This window comes from Lutjanus erythropterus, chromosome 10, assembly GCF_056507025.1.
Source record: "Lutjanus erythropterus isolate fLutEry1 chromosome 10, fLutEry1.hap2, whole genome shotgun sequence".
Lineage (NCBI taxonomy): Eukaryota > Metazoa > Chordata > Actinopteri > Lutjaniformes > Lutjanidae > Lutjanus > Lutjanus erythropterus.
In genome coordinates this window covers 27,242,032-27,254,642 of record NC_139326.1, presented here as the reverse complement: position 1 = coordinate 27,254,642, position 12,611 = coordinate 27,242,032, and the positions used below count along the sequence as shown (strand labels likewise).

Here is a 12,611-nt window from a genome sequence, read left to right as displayed (position 1 = left end):
TTTATCAAGTACATACTGAAGCGCAAATTGTAGGTATTTGTACTTTACTTGAGTATTTCTATTTTATTTTTAACGTTTTAATGCTACTCCACTACACCTCAGAGGGAAATATTGTACTTTTTACTTCAATATATTTTTCTGAAAGTTTTAGTTATTACTTTTCAGATACGGATTTTTACACACAAAGTTAAATATATATATAGCTAGATATAGATATATAGATATACATAGATATTTATATGTGCGGGGGTGTATGTATACCCAATTTATTAATACTTTTAAGGTCTGGATTTTCGGTTTAATAGAACGACCATTGTTAAGGTGTCGCTTTAGGTAATTGTGTGTATGTTTAACTATTTCCAAAATGTTTGAAAAACAAATAACTGATTAATGGAGAAAATGATCATCAGAAAATAATCAGTAGTTGCAGTCCTATACAAAGTAGTTCAAAGAGAGCTCTCCCTCAACCAGCTACAATCTTGCTTTTTCATTAATGCATGAGATATAATGATCTAATAATATAATAATGGTAAAACAGTCACAGGAAACATGTTACTGCATTGATTTCTTTTGCTTTAAGTACATACTGCAGGTGATACTAAGTGATACATACTTTTACTAAATTAACATTTTCAATGCATGACTTTTACTTGTAAAAGAACATTTATAGTGTGGTATTAGTACTTATTTCTGTAAGGGAATACTCCATGCACCACTGTCTATTACTTAGCAGGGTGAAAAGTTGTAATCTAATTCATATTTTTAATTCAGTTTCCAGACCTACAAAGATCAGCAGCTTTAGTGATCAACTTTAGTCTTACTAATACTGATGGACAGTCAGTACAGACTGTACAAACTGCCATTGCACAGACTCTGCAATGTCTGTGCAATCCCTGTCTATTGAAATTTTGCCCAATTTCATACATGCATACCTTAAGTATGTACCTAATATTTTTTTTTAACATATTTAAGTAATTTTAAAGGTTTGCATTCATCTGCACCCATGTTCCTTTTGCATAAAATAAACTCAGTCTCTACTGCACAAGTCTGCACAGTCTTTCAGGGATTCAGTATACATAAAAAGAATATCAACACAGTATTGTCCTTTCAGTGTTTATTGTGTTTTTGATCTACCAATACTGTCACATCAGACATTTTCCTTTATGTAAGGCACAGTTTTGTTCAGATAAAACACTGATCTTATTTACAGCAAATGTTCGGACGCAGTACATACATCCTCGCACCTCCTCCTAGTCAAAATGACCACCCAATGATTGGACCATTATTGAAAATATATAAAACTTTTAATTCATTTCAAAGCCCTTGTTCCTCATTTGAAAAGGTAAAGTCAACCATTTATTTTACAATTTAATATGAACTTAATATGTAACTTCATGCCATAAGTTTAAAGACAAAATCGTGAGAAAAAGCAATACATTTCAAAAATATGTGATGAGACTGAAATAAAGGAATAGTTATAGATTCAATTATAATCTTAAAAATAACTCAGTCTTGCAAAATATATTGACATGCCTATAGATGATTAAGTTAATGGTGGTTGTTTTTCAAGCAACTTGAGGGCCTAAAAGTAGAAAAAATGAAGTTAATGTAAATGAAAAATCCTTTTTCTCACATTGTTTTCACAAGATTGAAAACTTCGTAAAAAGCAGTCCATTATAAAAATGAACACTCTACTTGTTCCTGGTGATGCATTAAGTTATCTAACAGCTTTTAATTGGTTACATGATTGTCTGATATGAATTTAGGTCCAACATGAAGAAGGTTACAGACCAATTCCCTTGTTCAAAGTTTGCCAAATACAACATTCATCAGGAATAGTAGCTGCATTCCTTTGTTAAGGGATGGCAGTACAAACAGCCCCGCTGTCGTAGCCAGAGTTATGCACAGGAAATGACCATGATACATGCACCGAGAATAACAGACATCTATGGAAAATTACACATATGTCAGGTCACTCATCCTTATCGTGCACAGGTACAATTAATATAGTTAACACTATTTTCCAATCCAGGGGGGACACGTAAAAAAAAAAACCAAACAAACAGAAAAAAACAAGTACCAACATTGAAAGGTCAAATATGCAAGTTCCACAATAAATCTGCACCACAGAAATGAACTAAAATGACAGTAAAGCTAAAAATTCACATTAGACTATTTCTGTTGTTGACAGGATGATTTCTACAAGACAACCCTTTTATGGGGTCATAATTGTAAAAGTGGCTTTTAATAACAACTATCAAGCAGATTAAAAGTATCACTGGAAGAACCATATCTCACATTTTTCTATTTTAATTAAGAAAATAGCCAAAAATGTGCAAAACACATATATTGCTTTATCAAACTTAAACTTAAACAATGACAACGCAGTCAATGGTGGTGGTGTTGGGGGGAGGCAAAACAAAGGTGTCTCACAGTTGCCTGTCAATCAGAAGGACATTAGCATACGTGGGATATCAGCTTGTGACAGAAAACTACATTGGTGCATTTTTGTGCCTGCTTTCATGTTAAACTGAAAATAAAACATCCACACACTTGTAATGTCACAGGTGCAAAGTGGACCCAAGATCTGATTCGTCACTGCTTTTCTTGCCATTATTTCTGTTTCTCTCCACTGTACAATGATGAGACACTTTAAAAAAAGCTAAAACTGGGATATTTGGTCAGTCAATGTAATTACAAAAGCTAAAAGTTAACAAAGAGAAAATTGCCTATCAATAACTAAAACGTGTTCAGACAATGAAAACACTACGTTGACTTCTGGAGGAAAAAAAAGTTGGTTTTCACTTTAACTTCCAAATGTCCTTGGTCCAATATAAAATTCAGTCTTACAGAATCGTTAACCACAGTCCTGTGAGAAAATACTCTTACTACACTACACTATTTTATATGATCTAGTGGCAAAACGGAAAAGAAGGCTCAAAGACAGCATAAAAGAAGGAAGGAAAAGTACAGTACAAATATTCATGAAGAAAAGAAGGCACAGATTTTAAGAGTTGAGACTACAAGTCGTAGAGGTAGCAGAGGTCACAGAGGAGGGACAAAGGAGAAAAAGAAACAATGAAAAAAGGAAGACGGGTGATGAAAGGTCTATCTGTCCTTGGAGCCGAGCTTCTCGATCAAGTCCTGCAGGGGAGCAAGCTCTCGCCTGTCGATGAGGTTGAACTCCTGAAAGAACAAAACATTTCACGTCAGATTGGTCATACAAACTGTTTCAATTTAAAATCTGAGCAAACGTAAATGACCAATTATTGCAACCCATAAACAACCTGACTAGTGTTGTGGCCCTGTGTAAAAGATACAACAGCAATAGCAGTGAAATTGAAATAGACGTTTCATCCCCTTAACAATTCCAAGTGGTATTATTGTTGTGCCTCTGTGGCAAAGAGGTGTTGTGTCAAAATCAGTTTCCCCATCAATATGTGTTCCCCCTTACCTTACTCTGCTATGCTGAACTATAATCTACCCCTCAACCAGAGGGCATCCCTACAGGAAACACTCTGTGACGGGGCAATACAGACACCACAACACAGGATTGCTTTCTGTTGCCTTAGTCAGAGCTTAGCTTCATGAAGAAATGATCATCACCACTTTGGAAATAAGAGATTTAAGAAGCCTGTTCTCTGATGGGGTAAAATGAAATTGTCATAATTTTAGAGCTGCAATAACTCCTCTATAACAGTAAACTGAATATCTGTGGGTTGTGGACAAAACAAGACAATGTAGGATGTCAACTTGGGTTGATCTGATCAACATTTTTCCCCAATTTCTGACTTTTTATAGAACAAACAACTAATTGCTGAATCAAGAAAATAATTAACAGATGAATCGACAATGGAAATAAGTGTTTGTTGCAGCCCTACACAATTTTATATTGAATTTGGGAACAGACATATGCATTGCATAGTAATAACATTTTCAGTAAAATTATCGTACTGCTTGCACAAGCAAGTAACTACTGCGGGAGGTTGCAGTCAAAGTGGAAGGGGGAGTAACATTAGAGGAAAAGGGGTGTATTTGTTCATTTGCATAGTCTATTATGGAGAAAATCGTGCCTAGTGGCCGACAGATGAAAGCAAGGTTTATAGGGAACCAATCTAAAAGTGGATAGTGTCATTTCCACTTTAAAGGGCCAATGACATGCTCAACACTCAGCGTAGTTATCTTACAGTATGCTAGTGCAAATAGGCACTATCATTTATCACACCACACATGCCAAAATCCTGCAACTGATCAACTGTATGTTGTGACAAATTTTACCCTTATCAAAAAGTAACACAGCAGTGATTAAACCCTACATTGTAGCAGGATAAATTCACCTGAACAAAGAAAATGAAGTGCTTGAAGGAGGTGTTGAGGTGGGCCTCCTCCTGCAGCTGCATCACAGAGTCAAAATGTTGGTGGTAGATGTGAGCGTAGACCCTGAACAGACGCTTCAGGATGGTTTTGGCCACAGACATGAAGTTCTTCGGAAAAGGAACTCCTGTGGGACAGAAGGTGGTGGAAAACACTGATGTCAAGGGAAGAGTATGCGCTGTCTGAACGACCTCATCAAAATTCAAGCACAAGTATGGATAATAGCAGAAAAAGCTATTTATTTAAAAACACTAACCTTCAGTTTCAATATGACAGTTTTACATCAATATTAAGTGCAAGATGTAGGAATTGTACTCCTTTTCAACACCATGCTCTAATTTAAGGGGACCAAACCAATTTTGACATAATAATAAAAACTTCAAAGTCTTAGAAGATTCTGTGGCAGATATTTTGCTGTCAGTCTTATCTGAAGTCTACGACCCATAGCCATCTTCACTTCCTGTTTGTACTGGGGGGATTTTTGCTTCAGTCTGCTCTTCAGATCACGAGACACACGGTCAATTGAACAGGTTACTGACTTGAATAGTCAGTATCATTACTGTTTTTGTCCTCAGCTGCACTGTCTCCATTTTTTTTTATCACTGTCCTCTTTATTAAAGGGCAATGAGTGCTACACTGTTGAGGATGTGAACACTTTCAAAATCAGCACATTAATCCCACAATTGTTGTTCATTCTAAAATTCAACATGTCCAAGAAAAGCCAAAACAATGACTACACTGTAAGTGCACAGTCCAAGAGCATGTAGCAACAGATTTGTTTTTCTTGATGAGTCAACTATCGATTTCACACAAATATTTAAGGAAAATACACCTTAATGTTCGCTGCAGATGAAGATTTGTATCAAATGACAAACCAATACGAGTGTGGACTGTTGGGCAGAAAAAATCTCATGAAATTAGTAAAGAAGATGACAATTAATTAAAATGGAATTTATGCAGTTGGTTGGTGACTACAGAATATTTGGTGTTGGTTTTTCCTGATCTGCATTTTACTGACAGAATGGTCATCACAAAAAGCTTTGTTTGCCAAACTGCTGAAAACTTAAAGTCATTTTTGATCACAACCACTGACATACGCAGTATCAAGATGAGCAGCATGACAGCTACCATAAAGTGAAGCCAAAACATCTTGATCGCCCCCTGCCGGCTGGCTCCAGTACAGGATATAATTCCCACCCCCTCCATTGTAACAGAGGAGACATGGGTCAAACTAAAAAATCCAGGGTATTTGGGCATTTTTGTAAGGTGGGAGGAAGTACTTTATTTACAGTCAAGGATCAAAACTCACCAATCTTGGAAGGAAAAAGTGTCTCATCATCCAGCTGATCCTGTACCCAGGTCATCAGGTAGTCAATGTACTTGGGCGCGGAGCATTTGATCGGCTTCTTAATATTGGTTCCATCCGCCCAGTGATACTCGTATCTACAAAGGAAGTACAAGATTAACAGCACCTCTTGTGTCATCAGTGTCCTACTTCATTAGTTACCGCAGACTGATACGAGACATGAACATGAGAGCTCTACATCTAACATTCACTCATTCTGCCCTTCTGTCAAGACATGAAAACATAATCTGGTTGGAGCTGAACTAAAAAAAGGACCAGGAGGGGGAAATGCACATCTACAATCATATTCTTGATGGCGGCTATGTCAACAGGAAGTGAACTCCGGTCTCTTCCTCCTGATTACAGACTGAACACAGACAGTCTTGGCAGGACTGGGGATTGAGGAAGTTCCAAATCTAGATTCTAACTAAACAGCTTCTACAGGGACCACATGCAAAGTTTAATTCCTGTTTCTCTCATGTGACATTCAGATGACGTTTTTCAGTTTAGTTAACTCTCAACCATTTAAAATCTGGAACGGTAGTTGGGTTCTTTTATACACATGACAAATCATTTCCTAATTCTGGATTAAAAAAATATTGCATCAACATCAACCAAGCATTCACCACAGCTCAAGTTCCTGAGTTAAAAAAAAACACCATCATGGTGAGAACATTAAAACAGGTAAGGAGTCTCTTATAGCCTGTAAAAACAGTAATATGTAATCACTAATTATTGTTAAATCCTGGTTCTCTCCTGTTGTAAAAATGCTTATCTGCCTGTAGCCAAGTGGTAATGTGCCTGTTCATAGCAAATGTTTTAAACAATATTACTGTTGTATGTATCACTGTCCTGTAGAGTCAGAAATCTGTCAGTATTCGATTCTGTTTATCATGTTTTGTAATGCCGTTTAAAGCACTCAAGATATCTTGTATCTCTGCAAACTCATGTTGAGTTCCTTCTTTCCCAAAAATTAGATAAACGCATACGTCAGCCTAAGTGTTTCCCTTTGTTTCAGTGGCCAAATGACATGTAAATCATTTCTGAGCTGTTCACTGCATCACAGTACGGCAAGTTTTATATAAGATTACATGTTCAATCTTCAATTACTAGGGATGTTTCTGAGGACCAATTTCCTTGTCATTTAAACAGAAATTTTACTTTAGACCAATTGACTAGTCTACAAGTAAGAAAACACTCAGAAAACTATATCATACTGGTTTACTGAGTGCAGCTAATGTTCCTACTTCTGGCACCAGCAGCCTGCTCTTCCTGCAGGTTAACATCCACATGTTTATGCTGAATGTGGTCACTCATTGCTCTGGTCAAGTGGTCATATGCCAGTTCTTTCTGACACAGCCTACATACAACCTTATTTTCCATTTTCTACATCTAAATACTGCCAAATTGCACTGGTGTTTAGATGTAATCTTTGCCCTTAGTGTTGGGTGGCTGCAAAACATCTTAGACACAACAGTTAACCAGCACTGTATATTAATAATTAGCTTAACTGACTAGTATTTCTGGTGCCGACTAGCGAGGATAGCAATGTTTAATCGACTAGTAGATTAATCGTGTACATCCCTATAAATTACATACATTTTGTATGTTTGGAGTCACAGTCTTCCTAAAATAATAGTATTATACTATTCAGGCACTCATTTGTGCCCACTGCCATCAGAAGCTACAACAGCAGTGCAGACCACCGACGCTGCCAATCACTCTGACCTGCCAGTTGCATGTATAAAAAGACACCATTGGATGTTACCTTGGTCCAGCAGACATCACAGAACAGCTAGTCTCAGTGCAGAACTCGGTGATGGTCCCGTACAGCATGTTGATCTGGTTGAAGAAATCCACCGCTGAAAGACAGAGTTAATTATAGTTTCTGTCCTCTGATTATGTGTCACTTATCTATACATACATTAGTTTTATCTGGTCTTTTTATACCATGTTGACAGTGACCTGCATTAACAAGTCATTAAAATTTACTACGGCCATTAATACTTTGTAAACAATTTTAATTATGTAACTAATAGTTTACTGCATTGGCTGTGCGTGTTTTAAAGAGATACCAATCCAATTTTTTTCAGTTCTGTTCTGAATCCAATACCTGTATTGCGATATCTGCTGACACTGATAGTATAATGGTAGTACTTCCAGCCCTTGAGATGTTGTGTTTAAATTACATTAAAAGTTACTGTTTTGCTTTTCTTTGTTTTGAGTCTAAAATTAAAGTTAGCCAACTGTTACCAGCTCACTCTGTCTCATGTTACCTTATGGCAGGTTCATGGTCCAATGCAAGCTGCACCTGTATGTCTGACTGTTTAATTGAAAATTCATTGATTAATTTGTGCAACAAAGTTTTGTCTGTGCGTTTAAAATTGCATTATTACATATTTATAGTGAATAAAAACATTAGACTATAGAATTTGGATTGGTGACATCAGTCCAATATCCAATGAGTGAATTATGTCTGTATCTGCACCAAATACCCAGAGTAGATCACATCAGTCTCAACTCTAGTGTGTTTATTTGCCCATACTTCTTTTCTGTTACCACTTGGTGATGCGAATGTTCAACCTCTTTACAAGGATCACTTACGTTTTAAATGACAGTTTGTTGACAAAATGCTGCTTTCTATAAATAGGTGTATTTTACTCATCCACTCACTGTTGACAGCAATCCACTCATTGAGGTCCTCTCCTTCGGGCAGCATGACAGCCTGCCTCAGGTTCCCACTTCCCAGTGTTGCCTCGGCATGTTTCAGCAGCTCATACTGGTGGGAGCCCTCTGGGATATTCTTCTTCGGCTTGAAGGTCTTGGATGAGCGATTGCCACTGTAAAGAAACAAACGTGGAGCTAAGCATGTGGGAATCCTTCCTGTCTGGTTGTGCTCTCAGTAGCTGCAGGGAGACGTTATAGGTGAACATCTATGACCGTAAAGGGATAGTTCACTCAAAAATGAAAATGCAGTCATTATCTACTCATCCATCTTCACTTTAGATCCTTAGCTTAGCATAGCCACGTTTATGTTAGCATGCAAACCATCTGAACTGGGTGAATGGCATGTTGGGGCTTTTGGAGACTTAGATTACACCAGACACGTAGTATGGAGGTGTTTTAAGTCTTTTTTGTTTATCTGTCTGTTTGTTTCATCCAAAAACTGGTGTTTGGGAGATTCTGCAATGCTGTTTTCGTGTGAAACTTCAGCAGTGTCTTGTGGACTAAAAAACTAAATCAGACCTTCAAATCAGCACGAGGGAGAGTGGATAATGACTGAATTTTCTTGTTTGGGTGAACTACCCCTTTAATGTTGAAATGATACTCGTGACGCCACATGTACCATGCCAACGTTCAAATGTTTATCATGTCCACTTGTTTAGGCTTGGTTTCAGTGTGACAGATGCGTGACTGTATAATCTGTGTCATGTAAATAAAGTTAGGTTGATTAACCACTTAATGCAACAAACAGGAAATGTGACAGTATCAAAGTGTCACTGTAAACAGCCTAACAGTTAATTACATTACACGACGTCTAGCGGACAGCAAAGTTGTGGACGATGACTACTGTTGGCATGTCTAATCTTTTCTGAATTTTTTAAAGGGTGATCATATAAGCTACGTTGACTAATCAGCCGTGAGCTAGCATTAATCATCAGGCTAGCAGAGTTAGAGCCTAACTAGTCAAAAAGTTATGCTGTGAAGCTATAAATAAACAGATGTTACAACTGTTACAACAAAGAATGATGACCCTCCGTAAGTAAAGGTGGTTGAAGTTTAATTTGAACTTATTAAGATTACAGTGCGTTCAGCTGACTCGTTTTCTGTAACGGTGTCTTATTATAACGCCAGTTACTTCCCTTGAAGCAACTTCGAAGCTGAAGCAGCGTAGCTAACATTAACCGCAGACTCCGGCTGTAACTTAGCAAACCGCTGCTAACTTTACTTACAACAGGAAGCTCATCTTGGCGAAGCTGTCGTCGGAGAGCCTCGGTTACAGCTCCTTACCCTGGTTTAAGAAACAGAAATTTGCTTTACTATTAGACTCTAGGAGCCACTTGTCAGCGATGTCTGCTAACAGTAAAGCTAACATGAAACTGCTGCACCCACAGTGGCTCTTCCTCTATTGGCTCAGTGTAGAAGTACGCCAGGCAGACTGTCGCCCCCTGCCGGCTGCAGATGGCGCTACTACTGCTCTCCACATCTAACATCCACATACCATGCCTGAAATACAGTTTAAAATTTATTTTAGTGGTATAACAAGTGGTGAAGGAAGTATACAGATGCTTTACTTAAGTAAAAGTGCTAATACCATATTGTAAAAATACTTAACGTGAAACTATGTTACAAGTAAAAGCACTGCATTGAAAATGTTACTTGCTATGTTACTATAGTATGCATTATGATGCCACTTTGTTAAAAGAAAAAGTTTTTGCCAGATGGGGTAGGGGTGTGGGGTGGTACATTATAGGGCACGTTACCTTAAAGCAACACTGTCCCATAACCGTAAGGAATGAAAAAGAGAGTTATTGTTTTAAAAATGTGTGATAAAATTTAATAAAATTGTACTGGAAAATATTCAATAGCCTCATCAGGCAAAAAACATTAAAACTTAATTATTTTCATAAGTTTGTTTGTCTGGTTGTTATCCTCAGACAACACTATGGAACAGCTTAAAAGAACAAATGTGTTAAAGACTGTAGGCATATTTCAGCAAACTTTACGTGAAGACTATCAAACCAAACCATCACAACCCTCTTCGAAACAAGATAGTGAGTCAGATTTCAATGTTTCATCATTTGTGTTACATTTAAATGATTGTTTTCTGTTTCCTGGTATGTGTCTGTGTGTTGCCAGCATTTGTTGTGGTGCTGCTCTTTGGCTCATTGCTCATAAGTTAAAAATAAAATACAACAAAGTAGTTTTCAATGCATTTTACACCCTGTCCTATATTGGTTGAACAGTACATAAACCTAAATATGCAATAACAAAACTGTTATGGTGGGAATCCATAATGTTACCATGTTCCTTTAAGGCAACATTTACATTTTAAGTTTTCTGTTACTTAAATGGCAAAAAAGTATATTAAATACATTTAAAAATAAACTTTACTCTCCTGTGTGTGAATCGATTTTTGCCAGATTGGAAAATGACAGAAAAAGACATTTTCAGACCATTTTATGGTGAGAGATGCAGGTACTGAACCATGTGAGGATTGCTGAAAAAAAGGGATTCAACCAGACCTCTGGAGAGTCATGTGACAAAATAAAGCACTGCTTTTAGTTCCCATAGGATCCTACCTTTCTTTCACCATAAACTTGTGTGAGTGTAAAAGGCCACAAATGGGTACATTATTTAGGGGAAACAATAGGGAAATAGGGAAGTATAATGGGACACGTAGTTAAAGTGTTTAAATATCAAATAAAAGTGTTCAATGCAGAAAATGTCCCCTCTGTCAGACTGTTATACTCTCACACATATATATATACTATTATATACAGTTGATGACAAAATGATTAGTCCCCCTATGAAATTTAAAGGGTTTTTTTTTCAAAATTTCCCCAAGTGCTTTTTTAACAGAGCAAGGAATTTTAAATAATTTAAAGTTATTATTTAAGTAATAATAATTTAAAATGATCTAATGCTATGTTAATTTTAAATAATGTAATGCTATGTATCATCAAGAAATTCAAGGAGAGTCACACAGTACAGAACAAGCCTGGCAGAGGTAGGAAGTGAAAGATTTAAAAGACTCTGGAAAGAAAACTAGTGCAAGATGTGTCTAAAGACCCCAGAACAACTGCCAAGACATGAGTGAATTACTTTAGTCAAGTCGGGAATTGTAGTCTCAAAGAAGACAATCACCAGAGCCCTGCACAGGAATGAACTGTGAGGTTGTAGACCAAGAAAAACTCCACTTCTGCAGAAGAGACACCTTCAAGCCAGGCTAAAGTATGCTAAAGACAACCTGGAGAAAGACTATGCATACTGGAAGCCTGTTCTTTGGTCACATTAAATGAAACTAGAGCTCTTTAGAGACGTTGCTTATGTTTGGAGATAGAAGAGAGAGGTGTATAACCCAAAGAACAATGTCTCCACAGTGAAACACGGTGGTGGGAGCATTATGCTGAGGGAGGACTATAGCAGAAACACTTGGGTGTGACTGTGTGGCAAATGGTTTTCATGGCTCTCCAGTCAGTTAGGACGGCCCCTTAGCAGAATTTTGCTTAGGGCCCCATGGAAGTCAGGACCAGCTCTGTTAAAAGTTAAATCAGAATTGTATGTGTGTCCTTTCCTTTATGTGTGTGTGTTGGTACACTAGCTTGCTCAGTTTAGCAGTGTGTGACAATATATTTGTGTGTGTGACTTGTTTTTTTCTCTTGCTAGCAACCATGAGGCCTGAGGACCAAGTGCTGAAGCAGGTCAGGTCACCACAGATCCACAAAAGGTAAGACAATACAAGCTTTCACATCGCTGAGCGATATTGTGGCTTTCATTTTTTCGGATCAAGGTCAGTTCTTATGGTGATGTCTAGAGGGGAACCCCAGACCTGCAACATAAATGTCAAAACTTGAAGGGATAATACGCCCAAAAATGAAAATTCAGTCATTATCTAGACACCCTCACGCCAGTTGAAGGTCGGGTTTATGTTTTTTTTGTCCACAAAACACTGCTGGAGTTTCACAGGAAAACAGCGCTGCAGAATCTCCCAAACAATGGAAGTGACATGTGTTTTGTGGACTAACAAAATAAACCTGACTCTTCAATCAGCATGAGGGTGAGTAGATAATGACTGAATTCTCATTTTTGGGTGAACTATCCCTTTGACACTGATTGGTCACGAGTTTAGCAGATCAAGTGCACATCTTCTGCACATGAGCAGGAGGTT

At 37.5% G+C, this 12,611-nt stretch overlaps 1 protein-coding gene across 1 annotated transcript; it reads right to left on the bottom strand.

Moving 5' to 3' along the window:
* Positions 1-2,106: 2,106 nt before the first annotated feature.
* On the bottom strand, positions 2,107-9,862 carry mob1a (MOB kinase activator 1A). The gene is made up of 6 exons (XM_084728860.1): positions 9,673-9,862; positions 8,393-8,559; positions 7,488-7,581; positions 5,684-5,817; positions 4,338-4,501; positions 2,107-3,186 (listed from the first exon to the last, which is right to left on the bottom strand). The coding sequence occupies exons 1-6, from the start codon at positions 9,684-9,686 to the stop codon at positions 3,109-3,111; spliced, it is 651 nt and encodes a 216-aa protein (XP_084584986.1). The 5' UTR covers positions 9,687-9,862; the 3' UTR covers positions 2,107-3,108.
* Positions 9,863-12,611: the final 2,749 nt, after the last annotated feature.

What these genes read in the sequence shown, in the direction of transcription:
- mob1a (XM_084728860.1), bottom strand. An exon ending in ACTTTTTCCTTCCAAGATTG is followed by an intron (nt 4,502 to 5,683) that starts GTGAGTTTTGAT and finishes TCTGTCCCACAG; the next exon opens with GAGTTCCTTTTCCGAAGAAC. An exon ending in ACTTCATTTTCTTTGTTCAG is followed by an intron (nt 3,187 to 4,337) that starts GTGAATTTATCC and finishes TTGTTCTTTCAG; the next exon opens with GAGTTCAACCTCATCGACAG.